This window comes from Plasmodium falciparum (genome assembly GCF_000002765.6).
Source record: "Plasmodium falciparum 3D7 genome assembly, chromosome: 5".
In the NCBI taxonomy this organism is placed as follows: Eukaryota; Apicomplexa; class Aconoidasida; order Haemosporida; family Plasmodiidae; genus Plasmodium; species Plasmodium falciparum.
The window spans coordinates 156,429-174,986 of record NC_004326.2 but is presented as its reverse complement, the minus strand read 5'-3'; the positions used below and the strand labels follow the sequence as shown (position 1 = coordinate 174,986).

The 18,558-nt window shown below is 20.1% G+C and overlaps 5 protein-coding genes across 5 annotated transcripts; 2 read left to right on the top strand and 3 right to left on the bottom strand.

The window, feature by feature from the left end:
• Positions 1 to 569: 569 nt before the first annotated feature.
• Positions 570 to 2,837, bottom strand: PF3D7_0504400 (ATP-dependent helicase, putative; the record flags this gene model as incomplete). The annotated part of the gene is made up of 1 exon (XM_001351566.1): positions 570 to 2,837. One exon carries the CDS (start codon positions 2,835 to 2,837, stop codon positions 570 to 572), a length of 2,268 nt encoding a protein of 755 aa, XP_001351602.1.
• A 1,559-nt stretch (positions 2,838 to 4,396) lies between these two features.
• PF3D7_0504300 (conserved Plasmodium protein, unknown function) lies at positions 4,397 to 5,438 on the top strand (the record flags this gene model as incomplete). Its single annotated transcript, XM_001351565.1, has 4 exons — positions 4,397 to 4,716; positions 4,878 to 5,076; positions 5,219 to 5,281; positions 5,346 to 5,438. The coding sequence occupies 4 exons, from the start codon at positions 4,397 to 4,399 to the stop codon at positions 5,436 to 5,438; spliced, it is 675 nt and encodes a 224-aa protein (XP_001351601.1).
• A 46-nt stretch (positions 5,439 to 5,484) lies between these two features.
• On the bottom strand, positions 5,485 to 7,338 carry PF3D7_0504200 (ATP-dependent RNA helicase DDX27, putative; the record flags this gene model as incomplete). The annotated part of the gene is made up of 3 exons (XM_001351564.1): positions 5,485 to 5,671; positions 5,818 to 6,543; positions 6,743 to 7,338. The coding sequence occupies 3 exons, from the start codon at positions 7,336 to 7,338 to the stop codon at positions 5,485 to 5,487; spliced, it is 1,509 nt and encodes a 502-aa protein (XP_001351600.1).
• Positions 7,339 to 8,344: 1,006 nt separating this feature from the next.
• Positions 8,345 to 9,337, top strand: PF3D7_0504100 (AN1-type zinc finger protein, putative; the record flags this gene model as incomplete). The annotated part of the gene is made up of 5 exons (XM_024473427.1): positions 8,345 to 8,440; positions 8,528 to 8,635; positions 8,849 to 8,944; positions 9,065 to 9,185; positions 9,315 to 9,337. 5 exons carry the CDS (start codon positions 8,345 to 8,347, stop codon positions 9,335 to 9,337), a joined length of 444 nt encoding a protein of 147 aa, XP_024328899.1.
• Positions 9,338 to 10,018: 681 nt separating this feature from the next.
• PF3D7_0504000 (cation transporting P-ATPase) lies at positions 10,019 to 17,362 on the bottom strand (the record flags this gene model as incomplete). Its single annotated transcript, XM_001351562.1, has 2 exons — positions 10,019 to 10,352; positions 10,515 to 17,362. 2 exons carry the CDS (start codon positions 17,360 to 17,362, stop codon positions 10,019 to 10,021), a joined length of 7,182 nt encoding a protein of 2,393 aa, XP_001351598.1.
• Between the last annotated feature and the right edge of the window lie 1,196 nt (positions 17,363 to 18,558).

The following is an 18,558-nucleotide window of genomic DNA, read 5'->3' as shown; positions in this document are numbered from 1 at the left end:
TTTTTTTTTTTTTTGTTAAATTTCCAAAGGTTATTTTAAAAAATAGGAAATTAAATATTACTATATTAAACAAATTTTAAATGCAATAGTTTTCCTCAAAAGGAATATGGTTAAAAAAAAAAAAAAAAAAAAACAAAGGATAATAATTAAACGTTTATATATATATATATATATATATATATATGTATGTATGTATATGTGTCAATTTATTATTTTTTTGGGATAAAAATTTACAAACCGATCAAGAATAAATAAATATAAAAATATACATACATACATACATACAATATATATATATATATTTTTTTTTTTTTTTTTTTTTTTTTTTTTTTTTTTTTTTTGATTGTCCAAAAATGCGAAAAATGCATTATCAGTTTTTGGAATGTACATTTCAAAAAAAAAAAAAAAAAAGAAGATATTAAAATAAATGTAGGTACATATCTATACACAAAAAAAAAAAATAAATAAATAAAATTATAATAAAAATATTATTAGCCACATACATCATGTTTACAAAAAAGTTCACATAGTTGACTCTGATATGGTCAAATTTTATATGTGCTCAGATCTTAATAATAAGAAGGTCGTCTTCTATATGAATAATTTTTTTTTCTATATTGATATCTACTAGTATGTGGTTGGTAATCGATTGTTAAATCTACATGTTCAGGTATAGTTTGAGCAACGGATAAATCAAACATTTTTCTATATTCGATTTTAGACATGGTTTTAAAATTTTGTAAAAATAATTCTGCTAAGTTTTCATTAATATCAAAAAATGAGGAAGCTCTATCTTTATTATCTATTTTAATTTGGAGTATTTTATTAAAAGTGTTTACATTTAATTCGTTTGATAATTTATTAACCCAATATACAATATCAGCTTCACTACTCCATTTTCTATTTTTATTTATAAAGTTTAAGGTAACCGTTTCTGACAATCCATTAATAAGTGATCTTTTTTTTATATGTTCTTTTTTTGCAATAATGGCTAGACATCTAGATATTAATTCTATTTGATCAATTTTTAAAGAATTCGATTTATTGATTAATTCTTTAGCTGTATCATGAAAAAATGGTAAAATTTCTTTATTGACATTCTCAACTTTTTTAGATGCAATAGCTGAAGCACAATGAAATACTTGTTCGTTATTTGGTAATGTTTCCATATTAAATTTAATACCACAATTTTTCTCAATTTTTATTAAATCTTGTTTATCTTCATTTGAATATAATACTAGAGATGTTCCCTTTTTATTAGCTCTTCCCGTCCTACCTGCCCTATGTATATATACAGCTGAATAATTAGGAGGAAAACATTGAATAACTAAATCAACATTACTAATATCTAATCCTCTTGAAGCAATATCGGTTGCTATCAATATTTGAAACATCCCTTGTCTAAATCTTTGCATGGTATATTCTCTAGTAGATTGAGCTATATTACCATGTAAGACAGCAAATGATAATGATTTAAAGGACCCTTCAGAACATAGAATATCTGCTTCTAATTTAGTACGTGTAAAAATAATAACTTGTCCACCATTAGATTTAACTAATATTATATCTTCTAATAACAAAGCCTTTTCCTTTATATCATATGGTGTTTTAATAGCAATGTGTTTTATATTTTTTGCAGTCTTATTAGATGAATCTACTACATCTATACAAAATGGATTCTTCAAATATTTTGATGAGATATCTTTTATCCATGATGGTGTCGTAGCAGAATACAACAAAACTTGTGCCTCTTTTAAATTTATATTGCTTAATATTCGTTCTATATCATGGGTAAAACCTAAATTCAGCATTTCATCAGCTTCATCTAAAACAACATATTTAATATTTTGTAAGGATAAATTCTTTTTTTCAATATGATCAATAATACGTCCAGGAGTACCTGTTAATATATCAATACCTTTTCTCAATTTATTTTCTTGATACGTATAACTTTCACCTCCATAAATAGACATAATATTAAAATTATAAAATTGGCTAATTTCTTTAAAGGTATTTTCAACTTGTTTAGACAATTCGCGAGTAGGTTCCAATACTAATATGGATGGATCTTTATTATGTTCTCGATTTTGATATTTTTTACCATATGAAAAATTATCATAATTATTATCATTATCAACATCGTCATATATATTTTTCTTTTGATCTTCTTCATGTGAACCATTTTCTTCTTCAAATTTTTCATTGGATGTTTTCATTTTATACAATTTTTCAACCAAGGGTAAAGCAAATGCTAAGGTTTTCCCTGAACCAGTTTCTGAACGTCCAATAATATCCTTACCTTCATATATAGGTTTAAAACTTTGTGATTGTATTTTAGTCATATATTTAATACCTTTTTTGTTTTCTAAAAATTCGACAATATTTTTATTTATTTCAGACAAATCGGAAAATTTACATTTCCCTTGATCATTTAAATGACTTTCTGAATCATCACCATTATTATCATTATTTTTATTATGGTTTACGTCATCATTATATTCTCCTATTTCTGGATACTTAATTTTTTTTTTCCTTTCTTTTACTGTATTATCATTTTCTTCATTCAAATTTAAGAATATATTCGATCCTTTGTTTTTAGAATGTGTATACCTTTTTTCCTTATTCCTTTTTTTTATTAACACATTTTTTTTAAAATAAAATATTTCGTTACTTACAGGTATAAATAAATTCTTCTTCGTATGTATTGCCTTAACATTTATGTTGCTCTTGAAAAAATCTAAATTTACATATACAAGAAATATTATCAAGATTTGGATAAAGTTAATTTTTATTTTCTTACCAACATTTTTTAGTTTATTAAAAAATAATGATTTCATACTTTTATTATTCTTTACATTAAGTAAAATATAGGACCGGATCAATCATAAGAAAATCAAAAAAAATATAAATCAAAAAAAAAAAATAATAAAAAAAAAATAATAAAAAATAAAAAAAAAAAAAAATTATATTAATATATATATATATATATATATATATATATAAACAATTTTGATGAATGTTAACTTGTGTGAAGTCCCATTATTATAACAAATCTTTAAATATGAATAATAATATTTTTTTTTATTATATAAAATGGGATAATAAATATAACTATAAATGTTATATATAAGAATGTATATATAAAATATAAATATATATATAAATATATATATGTAATATCTTTTTTTACATTTGTGTATTTATATATTATTTTTTTTTTTGTGTTCTTAGATTCACCCATATAAATTTTTTTTTATTTATAATAAGGAAATGAGATAAAATTTCTTATGCATATAAATATATATACATAAATATAATATATATATATATAATAGGTTTATAGTATTATTATAAAAAATATTTATTTTGTTAATTATCTTATTAAACATAAACTTATTTTATAAGGCTTATATATTATGATATAGAAGTGTATATATTTTAAATATAAATAAATATATAAATAAATAAATATATATATATGTATATATATATATATAAGTATATAATAAAATCAAAACAGAAGAAAGAATAATTATTTGTAGCCTTATTATTTTGGTGTAAAATGGGAAATTACGAAAAAGGAAATTCTAAGGTTATATAAAAAAAGATATTATTTAAAATAGCACATTTGATAAGAATATATGTGTATTGTAAAAATTTTCTTTTTGATTTGTTTTTTTATAAAAAGGTTATATATATATATTTATTTAACTATTTATAAAGATTTATTATTACTATAATATATAGGGTGTTACCATTATTTTTATATTTCATTTCTAACATAAGGTTATTTTTTTTCTTATACGTTCTTAGTAATTAAATATTTATAATATGATTATTTATATTCCGTAATAAATGGTATATAAATATGTATATATAAGTATATATTTTATTTTTTTTAAAGGTTTATATAAAGAAATGTTCTTGCTATTAACTCATAAGGTAATGTGTATAATCTCCAAATAAATAAATAAATATATATATATATATATATATATATATATTTTATTAATTACCTCTTATGTGAATAAAAATACAATATATTTTATTTTTCTTGTTCTGTTTTATGATTGTCCATATCGCAAAAAAAAAAAAAAAAAAAAAGAAAAAAAGAAATTAACCAGTTTTAATAAATATGTGAAAAGGAAAAATTATATTTTTATATATGAATTTTTTTTTCTGTTTATTAAAAAACTTTATTAAAACATCTTAACAAAATAGTAACATAGAGGTATATATTAAATATGTAGACACCAAAGGAGTTTTTTTTTTTCATGATATTTATTATGTTATATTTTAAAATATAGGCATTTTTATATTCTTATATTTTTTTTGTATTTCTATATATATATATATATATATATATATATATATATTATTTTATTTTGTTTACCATATGGATGAGAAAAAAAAAGACTTTTACAATTATGTGGATCGTATGCATAAAAAGAATGAAGAAGTACACAAACTTATTGAGATTAATGAAAAGATAAAAAATGGTGAAATAAAAAAATTAGAAGAATGGGAAAAGGTTCGAAAAAATAATGATATATGTATAAATACATTAGATAATATAAATAAAAATAAGGAATTATATTATTATAATTTAAAACGAGAAATATCTATTAAAAAAAAGAAATTACTTCATTTAAATTTTTTGCTACATGATATACCTGAGATCATCAAAAAGGAGAAAGAAAAATATGAAGAATACAAGTAAACAGAAAGAAGAAAGAAAGAAAGAAAGAAAAAAAAAAAAAAAAAATTTATATTTTATTTTCATGTGTATTTATATATGTGTGTAAATAATTTGGGCTTACAACAGAAAAATGTTTTATATCTCAATTTATGTTTTCTTTACATATTTATTTTTGAAGAAATGAATCATATAACAAGATAATAAAAATAATTGAAGCTATTGATGATTCTTATGATATGAATAATGTTGATGATATATGGGATACATTAAAAGAGTATAAAGAAAAAACCGAAAACATAAATTCTGACATTCAAAAAATATATGATGAGATAATTTTGTTACATAAGGATTATAATCAATGCAAGTATAAATATCAAGTACAAACATAAATAGAAAAATGAAAAAATAAAATAATAAATAAATTATTATTATTATATTATTTTTAAATATATATATATATATAATATGTTATATATGATTTATCAATATTGTTTTATTGTACGGGTATATATTTTTTAGGATTTGAATGAATTACAAAATAATAGAAATGATAAGTTAAAAAAAATATCTGCAACATTGCAAGTATGAAAAAAAAAATAAAATAAATAAATATATATATATATATGTGCATACGTTTTAATTGTAGTTTATTAAAAACTTAAAAGAAGGATTAAATAACAAAATAAACAATGAAGAAATAAGGAAAGTATTAGAAGATATGGAGAATTTATACATATAAATTTTATTTATTTATGTATTATTTTTAGTATTATAATTATTTTATTTTATTTTTCACTTTTTTTTTGTAATTCTCTTTTATAATTTTTTCTCAAGGATCTTTTTCTACTGAATATTTCTTCAAATTTTAATTTATTTTTGTGAAGTTCATAAATTTTTCTTGTTACTAGATCTTCGAAATGTTTAAATATGTAAACATGCCCCGTGTTAGCACCCCTCGCTAGTCGTCCATTTCTTAAAAAAAAAAAAAAAAATATATATATATATATAAATAAATACATAAAAATATAAATATGTACTAATAAAAGAGCATACGTTTCTATTATATATATATATATACATTTGAATATATTTATATTTTTCCATGTATATATGCTTACCTGTGTGTGTAGACCACTATATTTGTTGGCGTGTCGAAATGAAAAAGGTGAGATATATTACTTATGTCTATGCCCCTATATATAATATCAGTAGTTACTAATATTGGGTTTTGTGAATTTTTGAAATGGTTTAATATTATCGTTTGATCTTCTTTGGTGACTGTTGAATTAAATAAAAAAATATTATCGAAATGTAATTTTAACAGACTGAATGCTGTATTTGAGCTTTTGAGAGTATTACAAAATATAAGAACTTTTTTATAATTTTGTTTTGAAAGAATATGTTTTATTATTTGCACTTTATTTTTGATATAATAATTTGATGCCTTTATAAAATGATAATTAATAAATGGATGGATATTATGAAAATAATTCGTTTTTATAACAATAGGATTTGTTATATATTTTATTACATTATTATAAATTGATTTTTTGCCTTTATTACATAAAGTAGAGGATGTAATAATAGATACACTTTTTTCATTTTTTAATTTATTCAGTTCATCAAAAATTATTTTCATATTTCTTATATAAGGATTATCAAATAGAATATCTACTTCGTCCATTATAAGAAAATCTAGGTTCTCAAAAAAAGTAGAGAATACATTTTCTTTATCTTCTTTTATATATGAAATAAGTCTTACAGGGGTACAGATAACTATCAAATGGTTTTTAATATTTATGATTCCTTCATATTTTAGGTTAACTATTTGGGCTTTTACATTTCTAAACAAGAGTTCAAAATGAAGTACACATGTAAATGTAAATGTAAATAAATATATATATATATATGTACACATATATACGTACATTTAATTTGTATATATATTTATATGAACACATATATACGTACATTTAATTTGTATATATATTTATATATATATATATATATATTTGTTTTATTTTTATAAAAATATATTCTTACTTGGATAATTTTTTTAACAAATCATAACACTGATTACACAATAAATTATTATACTGTAAAATAAGAGTACATGTATTTTTGTTGGTCCCTTTTTTTAATATATGATTTATAAGGAAAATAATATAAGACAATGTTTTTCCAATACCATTTTCTGCTGCTATAATAATATTTTGTAAATTGTCATTATGTTCATCATAATATTTTAATAAATCATATTGTATTACTGATGGCGTATTAATATTATGATTTTTTAAATTTTCTATTAAAAGTTTATGTATATTTAATTCCGAAAAGGTTGTATTAGTTTGAAAAAAGAAAGAACCATGTGATTCTTTGTTTTTGTTTTTTTCTTTTTTTTCACTTTCACAAAGAAAATCTTCTACTTTAAAATTTAAAGAATTCCCTTCTTTGGAATCTTTTAGTAATATAATTCCTTTTCCATCATATTTTATATAATTTTTTTTTTTTTTTTTTATTTGATGTTTTTGTTGATATGGAAAAAATGTCTTATCATTGATGTGATAGTTTATATTATAGCTCTTAATTAAATGAAAAAAAAACAAAAAAAATATTACAAGGGGTAACAAAAATGACATAATATAATATATATATATTATGTATGTGCATATATATATATATAATTGTTTTTTTTTTTTTTTTTTTTTTTTTTTTTGGTTTTCATTTGAACATTCTTACGATGTTATATATTCACAAAAAAAAAGAAAAATAAATAAATAAATAAATAAATGGAATTATAATTAATATAAGGATATATATTTTACTCTTTCTTTATAATCAGAAAGGTACAAAAAAAAAAATAATAATATATATATATAATATATATATATATATATATATATATATATATATATATATGTACATATGTATAACCATAAATTGTACAGAAAAAAGTATAAAATATAAATATCAAATTAAAGAATATTATTTGTTTCTATAAAAAAATTAATATGATGAAAATGTAGTGAATATATTATATGTATATATTTATGAATGACCCACAAGTAATTTATTAAAATTGCCTTTTTATGTTTCTTTAAATAATTAAATAAATAAATAAATATATATATATATATATATATATGATTAACATAAACTTTATAAATTGTTATTTATATAATACACATAATCACATATACCTTATAAATTGTTTAAATGTTATATATTGTACATATAATATATGTATTATATACATTTTACACGTGTCATATGTAGTTTAAAGGGAAAATGTAAATTCTGGTAGTCATTAATTTAATTTATAGGAAAATAGAAAAAAACACAAGAAAAAAAAAAAAAAAAATTAAAAATAAATCATTATTTAATTAAACATTTAAAATTTTTTTTCATGTTAAAGAGAAATTTTTTTTTTTTTTTTTTTTTTTTTTTTAAATAATTAAAATGAATAGATTAGGATATTATACGAATTAATTCCTTTGCACAAGAATTTTTTGAGAAAAAAAAAAAATTAAAAAAAAAAAAAATATATTATATGTATAAAGAAATATATCTATCTATGAATATATATATATATATATATATATATATACATAAAATAAATGAATTGTGAGAGTGATAGTTTCGAAGATGGCCTGTTTTTCAGATCTTAGTAAAGAGTGCGACATGGAGGGTTGTAGAAATCATGATTTTCTTCCTTATAAATGTGAATATTGTAAATTGATTGTATGAAAAAAAAGAAATAAAACATAAGAATATATTATAAATTATAAAATAATAATAATATATATACTTGTTTTTGTTTTATTATAGTTTTGTGAATTTCATCGAAATGCTGAAGAACATCTATGTTCGAAATTAAAAGATATGGAATTAAATACAGTTGTGTTATGTGAATATTGTGGTATAGTTCTTCCTGATGTAAGTTAAAAAAATGAGAAAGTATAAAAAGGTGTATATTTATATGTTATAAGAACAAAAAAAAAAAAAAAAAATATAATATAATATAATATAATAGAATAGAATAGAATAGAATAGAATAGAATAGAAGACTCAAATATGATTTGTTTATATATTTATATTCATATATTATGTTCTGATTTTTTTTTTTCTTTTTTTTATTAAACTATGTAGAAAAAGGAAGACATACAAAATCATTTAATATATAAATGTTTATATAAAAAGAAGACAAAGTCTATATTGATGTGTAACAAAAGGGATTGTAAAAAGGTATACACACAAAAAAAAAAAAAGAAATAATAAACATATATTTTGTTAATGTAATATATATATATATATATATATATATATAAATATTTATTTATAATATTAATATTCTTAACATTTCAGGTTTTGAATGGAATTAATAATTATATTTGTAAAAAGTGCAGAAAAAGTTTTTGCTTACCACACAGGTATAGTGATGTACACAACTGTATTAAGTCGGATGAAGAAAAAAGTTTTTTCAAAAGTAATATAAAAAAAAATAAATATATTCTAAAAGTATTGTTCCAGTATATATTTTTTATACGTTAAATTGTTATATGTATGTATTTTATTATAATATATTAATTTTTTTTTTTTTTTTTTTTTTCAATAGAGTATTTTTTTTTTTTTAGCTAGCTATGGAAGAAATTAAATATATTTTTCCAATCTTTGTTTTAATAAAAGTAAAGATAGGGTCATTGAAAGTTATTTATTTTCTATCTCATATTTATAAAAAATATATAGATAACTAAGACACGTTTAACAATATATTAAAGGTGACAACAGATGGTTTTATAAATACTACAACACATTTTTTTAATTCACATACGTATATTGTTTGTTGATTATTTGGTTTTTTTTTTTTTTGTTATTATTTTTTAAAGTTGTTTATATATATATTAACAAAATACTTATGTTATGTAGTTTTATTTTTCAATATGAAAAATAGGGTTTGTTTTAATATTCTGATGTTTTTATTATATCCAATTTTTTTAAATTCAAGTTTTCATAAAAAAAATATATATAGTTGTATAAATTAAAAACGCAATGAAATGTTAAATAAATAAATAAATATATGTATATATATATATATACATTTATATTTACATATATTTATAATATATAATTTTTTAAAATATTTCATAAGGACTATTTTGATAATGTTCAAGGAATTTTATTTAGCAGTAGGTATATTGTATATACTATACACACACATACATACATACATACATACATACATACATACATACATACATATATATATATATATATATATATATATATATATAATATTTCTTATTATTTCTTAGAAGCTATTTATATGGGAACCTTTCTATTTTGAAAATTAAAAAATCTGCGCACTACATTATATAGCGATTCACATAAGATATATTTGGAAATAAATATATTGACTGCTATATTTATAAAGTTAAGAAGTAAAAATTTTATTTTTAGACCTGTACTTAGAATGTTATGTCCATGAGGTCCATAAAAACTTAAACCGCTAGCTGAATAAGATATTAATTCTAGAAATTTGAATTTTGTAATTTTCGAAATTTCATCATTACAATTCATACGAAATAAGCATGTTAACCTGTTTGGCCCTCCAACGGTTAAATAAAATAAAAAGCTATTTATCAAAACGTAATACCTAAGGGAAATAATAATAAATAAATAAAAACATATAAAAATAAGCACACACACACATATATATATATATATATATATATGTAGTAAAAAAAAACATTATGTGCCACGTGTATGGTATTTATTTCATTTTTTTTTTTTTCATCAATGTGTCATTTTAACTTACGCCATAAATGTATGATTTGTAAAGATAGGTTTCCTGTATTTTCCACCAAATGTTAATATCAATGCACTGTTTACTATTTGAAAACAAAACCAAATACAAGCAAGGAAGCTTTCATAATTATCACTCATTAACCACCATGATGATTTAGGTGCTGAACTATTTGCTTGGTAAGATGAAGGTAGATTATTAATAGGTAAGAAATAAAATATGATAGAATATAGAAAGAAGAAATTAACAAGCAGTGTACATAATAAAGATAATATGGTTTGAGCACCTATAATACTTGATGTTGGTGTTTGTGTTTTTAATTTACATGCAGGTTTTGATAAAGTCATTGATTTGGCTAATAATAATAAGATAACATTATCAAAGAATAAGTATCCATATTCTGACATAACTGCATGTGCATTCATAAATAAAAGGATTTTAATAAAAGAAATCATAAAACCATATAGAAGCATATATTTATAACAATTAATCGATGTAACTAAACAAGCTCTTCCTTCTCTTAATATATCTATAACACTTTTTAAATTTTCGTTTTTACTACTAAATGGAGAAACTACAGATGTATCTAAATTAGATAATGCTAAACCCGCATGTGAAATTTTTAAAGCACCACAATCATTACTACCATCACCACACATACCAGATATATAATCAAATTTTATAAAGTCTCGTATAACTTCTATTTTATTATTTGGTGTTAATCTTGAAAATATTCTAATTCTTAATAAGAAATTTTTATATTCTTCAAGTTCTTCACTATCAAAATCTTCATCTGGTGTTTTAATTTGAAAAACGTGATATCTAATAAATGTATAAGCTTCCCCAGTTAATATTATTTCTTTATATATATCCTTAAATAATACAACATTTTTATTAATTCTTTTTTCGTTATGTACATTAACAAAGATAAGTTCATCATTTAATAGATATCCATAGACGATAATATTTTCATCCGATTTTTGTTCTTCTTCTTCGTTTATAATAGAAATGGAAAGTTTTTGTTCATTGAAAAAAATATGACTTTGAGAATATACGGAATTATTTTCATCATCACTAATATTATCATTTATTAATGTGTTAATAATATGACTTCTTTTTTTCTTATTTCTTTTATTTTTTTCCTTTACGTGATGAGGTATTAAAGCTGAATTTTCGTCATTACTAAATTCATTATTCATATCATACTTATGTTGATCATATTTATGATTAAATTCTGAATAAGTAGTATAATTAGCAGCATTTCCAGGAATATATTTGGATGTTTCATTTAATTTTTGAGATTTGTCTAAACTTTCATAAATATGTTTTTCTTTTTTCTGAGTTTCGTTATTTTTAAAACCATCTAAATGTTCTGTGCCTGGTGTTAATAAATGATCATATTGATAATCCGATTGGTTATGCATCACATTATCATCCTCATAATTATTTTCATTGTCTGTTTTGTTATTATTTTTAATATTTTTTTTTTTTCCGGATTTAAAGAAATTTTCAAAGGACAAAAATTTGGATGCAGGAGATTTGGGTGAATGTTTCATTTCATCATGGTTAAGTTCCATATTTGACATGTTGGAATGTATACTACTATTTATATTTTTAGTATTTGATAAATGATTGTTTGTATTTAATTCGTTAAGATATATATTATTCTTATTATTATTATTTATATATTTATTATTTATATATTTATTATTTATATTTGAATTCATATTAAGTGAAAAGAAAGATTCATAAAAATTGACGTTATTAAATAGTCCTATTTTATTACCAACATATAAACAATTATATGCATTATCTCCTGTTAATATAACCGGTCTTATGGAAGATCCTTTTAGTGTTTGTATAACCATAGATGCATCTTTTTTTATATGATTATTAAACATGATTAGAGATAAGAAGTTCATATCCTTTTCTAACAGTTGTCTCGGTAAATCTAATATATGTTCATGTTTCATATTACTAATAATTTTGAATGCTAAAGCTATAACATAAAAACCATTTTTACTATATTCTTGTTCTTTTTTTTTAAAAAAGTAAAGTTCTTCATTTTTAATACATTTCATGTAAATTTTATCAAATGAACCTTTAGAAAAGACAATATATTTTTTTTCTTTAAAATCAAAATTACCATATGTTAAGGTTGTCGATATTTTGGTATAATAATCAAATTCGTATGTTTTTAATACATCAAAACTTTTATATGTATTATTATTAATTTTTAAAGAAATTTTTTTAATATTCACATTGTCATCATTTATATAGTTTGTAATTTTCATTTCTGTGGCTTCACATAACCTTTTATCTATTTCATTCCCATAAATATTATTGTTATCATAATAAACACAAGAACAACCTGCTAACGCATATATTAATAAATGATAATTAGATGGTGTATTATTAAGAGTAACTTTATTAGTCCACATTAATTTACTATTATAAAGTAGTGATGTTATAGAATTCATGGAAGAATTAGATTCATTAAAATATTTGTTCTGTGTATTTCTATTTTCATATGCATGATTATTATAATCATAATTCACATAATCAACATGATTATTATTATTATTATTATTATTATGGTAATTGTTATGAACATTGCTAATATCAAATGAGGTATTATATGTATGATTATCATCACCATTTTTTTCATCATAATCATTTTGTATATTTCTTTGATCCATGACAAATGAATCTTCACGAACTCCATCAATACCTACATATTGGAGGTGATGGTTATCGTTATAATTAAATTCGTTATTATAATTGTTGTTATTATTATGGTCATTATTATGGTCATTATTATGGTCATTATTATGGTCATTATTATGGTCATTATTATGGTCATTATTATGGTCATTGTTATGGTCATTATTATGGTCATTATTAAGGTCATTGTTATGGTCATTATTATGGTCATTATTATGGTCATTATTATGGTCATTACTATGGTCATTGTTATGGTCATTATTATGGTCATTATTAAGCTCCTCATAATTATCCATATTAATTTTCTCTTCAGTATTAGGTTCATCATTTGTATTATAATTTTCGAAATGTTCTTTATAGACAGTTTTTTTTATTTCGTTCATATTATTATCATCAATAAGTTGTTCTTTTTCGTTCAAATTATAAAGCACATCATTGTTTTGTTTTTCTTCATATATTTCGTTATCTTTTTCATCATTAATTGTATCATTGGCATTGGTATTATCCATTGAATCCATACGTATATCTTCTATAGCATAAATATAATTATAATTATTATCATTATTATTATCATTATTATTATTATCATTATTATTATCATTATTATGTGTGGGTTCCCTTTTTTCTTGTAATGAGTTATATTCATTTTTGTTCATGGGCATATGACTTTTCATAGATTGAAACCCATTCGGTGATTTTAATGAAGTCTCATTATTGTACTTATTATTATAAAGAACGTGATTATGATGAGCATGTATATTATTATCATCATGATTAGGCATCAAGCTATCGATATGATGTATCACATTATCATGGTTAAGTGTTACATCATCTAGAGTATGTATTTTATTATATTCATTGTTTTCCTTATTTTCAATGGGAAGAATATCTACATGATTTCCATGCATAAAATTATTGAGTTCTACAGAATTTATTTGATATTCTTTATTTTGTGCTTCCTTTTTCATATCTTTAGATAGTTGTTTATGTTTTTCATTACTTTTTGCATTCTTTGTGAATATAGATTTGAGAGTTTTACTTACGTTTAATAAACTCGTTTGATTCTTAATTTGTTTCAGATCATCATCTGATAATAATTTATTAGGATAGATATTATTTACAGAATTGGATATACTTTTTTTCTTTTCATTTAGAATATTATTACAAAAGTGAACTCCTGAAAATTCAATTTTATGATCTGTTAAGGTCCCAGTTTTATCAAAAAAAAAGACACGGATTTTTCCACATATAGGAATTCTGGATGGTGCAATACAACAAATATCTTTTTCTTTTTTCAATCTATTAGTTGAAATATTAAGACCTATATTTAAGACAACAGGTGTCCACACCGGTAATATTTGAGAAAGGGTACCGATAGTATAAAAAATAGAAGTCATATTTAGACCTAAATAACGTATTTGGAAATATAAACAAACAAAACTAAACATTATAGTAAATATAAATACAATGGGTAATTGTGAATCATATTTAAAAAGTAATGGATTTGGAAATAATACATTTTGCATATATTTACCTTTATATGTATATATACTTACATTTATAACTATTGCATAAATGTTTTCTGTAAAATTAAGAGTAGATATAACATCTGTACCAGCATATAAGATATTATTTGTATTGAAGTTATTTACACTACATTTTTTATTATCATTATTTTGTTTACGAAATGGTGTATGATCATATCCTTCATCATAAGTATCAATATTGTTATTATTATTATTATTATTATTATCATTATTATATATATTATTATCATTATTATATATATTATTTTTATTATATATATTATTTTTATTATTATCCATTTTTTGTGTGTCTACATATTTTTTGGAACCATTATTTATTTGACTCTTTTTTTTTTTTTTATTATTCTTCTTTTTCTTATTCTTCTTCTTATCTATGTGTATACTTGAATGGTCCTCCTCGTACTCCTCCTCCTCTTCCCCCTCTTGATATCTATCATATTTATCATTTTTGCTATTTTGCGTGTTCCTTTCGTTCGATGTGGTATGATAAGAATTAAACGAATTTGCTTTGGAAGATGATAAACATATTTTTTTCATAGGACGAGATTCACCTGTTAATAAACTTTCATCTACTAATACATTTCCTGTTAATAATAAACAATCACACGGTAAGGTCATTTTTGAATTTATAATTATTATATCACCTATGGTTAAATTATTTGATGGTATTTGTTGTACTATTGAATTTCTATAAACCGTTACAAATGTATTATTATTTGCTTGTATATTTTCATATATTTCTTTTTTATTTTTCTGATTTTTAAATATCTTTTTAATTACACTTAATATAGATATAATCATCCAAATTAAAGATGTTATAATTTCTTTCCAGAAAAAATTTTTATAACTAATAAATAATTGAAACATATATATTCCATCTAATAATTCTCTTTTTAAATTCTTAAAAAAAGAATAAAATTCTAAATGGATATTATTATATCCATATTCATTAATATTATTAATAATTTCATTATTATTTAAACCTCCTTTTTTTAAAATATAATTAAAATCAAGATTTTTTACTTTCTCTTCTATACTATGTGATATATTATAAAAACCATCTTTTTCTTCATTATATACATATTTCATACTTCTAAAAAAAAAATATCGAACATTTTTTTCGTTAATTCGTACTTTTACTTTATGTACTTTGAGATTATTTTCTATATATTCTCTATTAGTTTGGGCGCTTGTAACCATTTCATTTTTTCGTTTTTTTTTCCCTTTTTTCTTTTTTTTATTAGAAAATCGTTTTGATCCCCATACAATATTATCATCATATTTGTCATCATATTTGTCATCATATTTGTCATCATATTTGTCATCATATTTGTCATCATATTTGTCATCATATTTGTCATCATATTTGTCATCATATTTATCATCATATTTATTACCATATTTATCATCATATTTATTACCATATTTATTACCATATTTATTACCATATTCATCACCATATTCGTCACCATATTCGTCACCATATTCGTCATTTCTATTAAAGGGATATTTTTTATTTATTTCTTTTTCTTCATTATCATAATTTTTATCATTTCCTTGATCTATTACATTTAGACTATCTATATTATATATATGATCTATACTATTCATTTTATTTATTTCATTTTGATCTTGGTCATAATATCCTAAATTATTTTCTTGGTCCCTTAATACCTTTTTTGTATACAGAGAGTTACGACTTAGCCTCTTATTAGAATATTGGTTTGATATACTTTTTTTATGAAACGAGTTATTATAATATGAATTTTTTTTATATATATTTGAATAATAATAATTGTTGTTATCTTTATTTTGAATATCATCATCATCAAGGTCATCATCATGATATGAATTTTTTATATAATCGTTTTTTTTTTTTTTTTTATCTGTAGAAATAAAGAAAAAAAAGGATTTTGCATTCATTTGATAATAATGCAATAACTTGATATATTTACAAGAATATTTATATATTTTTTTATTCCATTTTATAAAAACATTTGTAATATATACATAGCTTTCTTTAAATATATTTTTATATGAATTTGTGTAATCTTCATTTTTTGTGTAAACTAAAACATAATCACTATCTTTTAAAAGGGATGGTTTTATAAAAAAGCTGTGCATATGTTTTCGAACGGTTAATATACCATATGTTATAATAAAACATAATAATAAAAATATAAAAAATACAAAAGCCCTATCATTCCATAATATTTCACCATTTTCTTTTATACAATATTCATTTCCTATTAATAATATAATAATAAAATGTGTTAACAAATATAATACTATAGATATATTCTTAAGAAGAAATCCACACAAACTATTTTTATATCCTTCTTGTCTAATTATCACATCATCATTATCATTATAAGATTCATATATATAATTAAAAAATTCAGTCTTCTCATTTTTATGACTACTATCACTACCTTTCCTTTTATGTTTTCTATTTATTCTATTCTCATGATACTTCTTAAATATACACCAAAGAAAAAAACAAAATAGCAAAATTATGTAAAATAGGCAAATGTATTTTAGTTCCCTGTGGTTTATTAACAATTTATCGGATTTGCAAAATCGAGCCATTATAAGTCTTATCTATTCACCCATTAAAAATAATAAGAAAATATACAAAAAAAAAAAAAAAATATATATATATATATATATGTGTATATATATATGTATATATATATATATGTATATATGTTTATATGTATATATGTTTATATGTTTATATTGGGTATGAAACCTTTTTGAGCTCTGCTACGTTTAAATATATTTGCAAAAAAAAAAAAAAAAAATTATTGTCACTTTATATTTTAAAAGTATAAAGATATTTAACAATTCTAATAAGATATTATTGTATTCATTTTACACAACTATTTAAGGTATGCCCTTTACATTTGACAGCATTCACAGATTCAAAATAAAATAAAATAATAATAATAAAATAAAATATACAAATAAATTAAATGTTCATAAAATGGGGTAGCATATTTTTATCACATAAATGTTATTTATATATTTAATTTATTATATTATTTTATTATTTATTTTTTTTATATATTTTCTGCTGTGTAAAATTAATCCTTTTTTTGTAACCCTTATATATTAACCCGTTCATAATAATAATAAATATAAAAAAAAAAAAAAAAAAAAAAAAAATTATATTAATAAAAAAGTAATATCCATTATTAATATAAACAATGAAATATATATATATATATATATATATATATATATATATATTTATTTATTTATTTATTCAAATAAAACAAATATGTATAAATAGAACACATTTTTTTTTTTTTTTCTTTTTTTTTTAATATATATTTTAAAGGAGCTATGGGCTTGACACATAAACATATAAACATATTATTATATATATATATATATATATATATATATATATATATATTATATAATAATTTAAGTACAAAATTATTTACATAAACCAAAAACAATGAAATATAAAAAATAAAAAAATAAAATTGATAGTGTAATATAAAAAAAAATTAAAATTTTGTATTATATAATACATATATTCTTATAGGTATATATATTTAATAAAAAATATTAAAATTGTATGTATATATATATCTTAGTATACGAATATAATAGGAAGGAACCATAAAAATTACAAAATAGTTAGCAATGAATAAACAATTATTTTACATCTAATTTTTTATTTTATTTTATTTCTCTTATAGTGATTATTATATAATAATACATACATATATATATATATATATATATTATAATTTTTATAATAATATTTATTG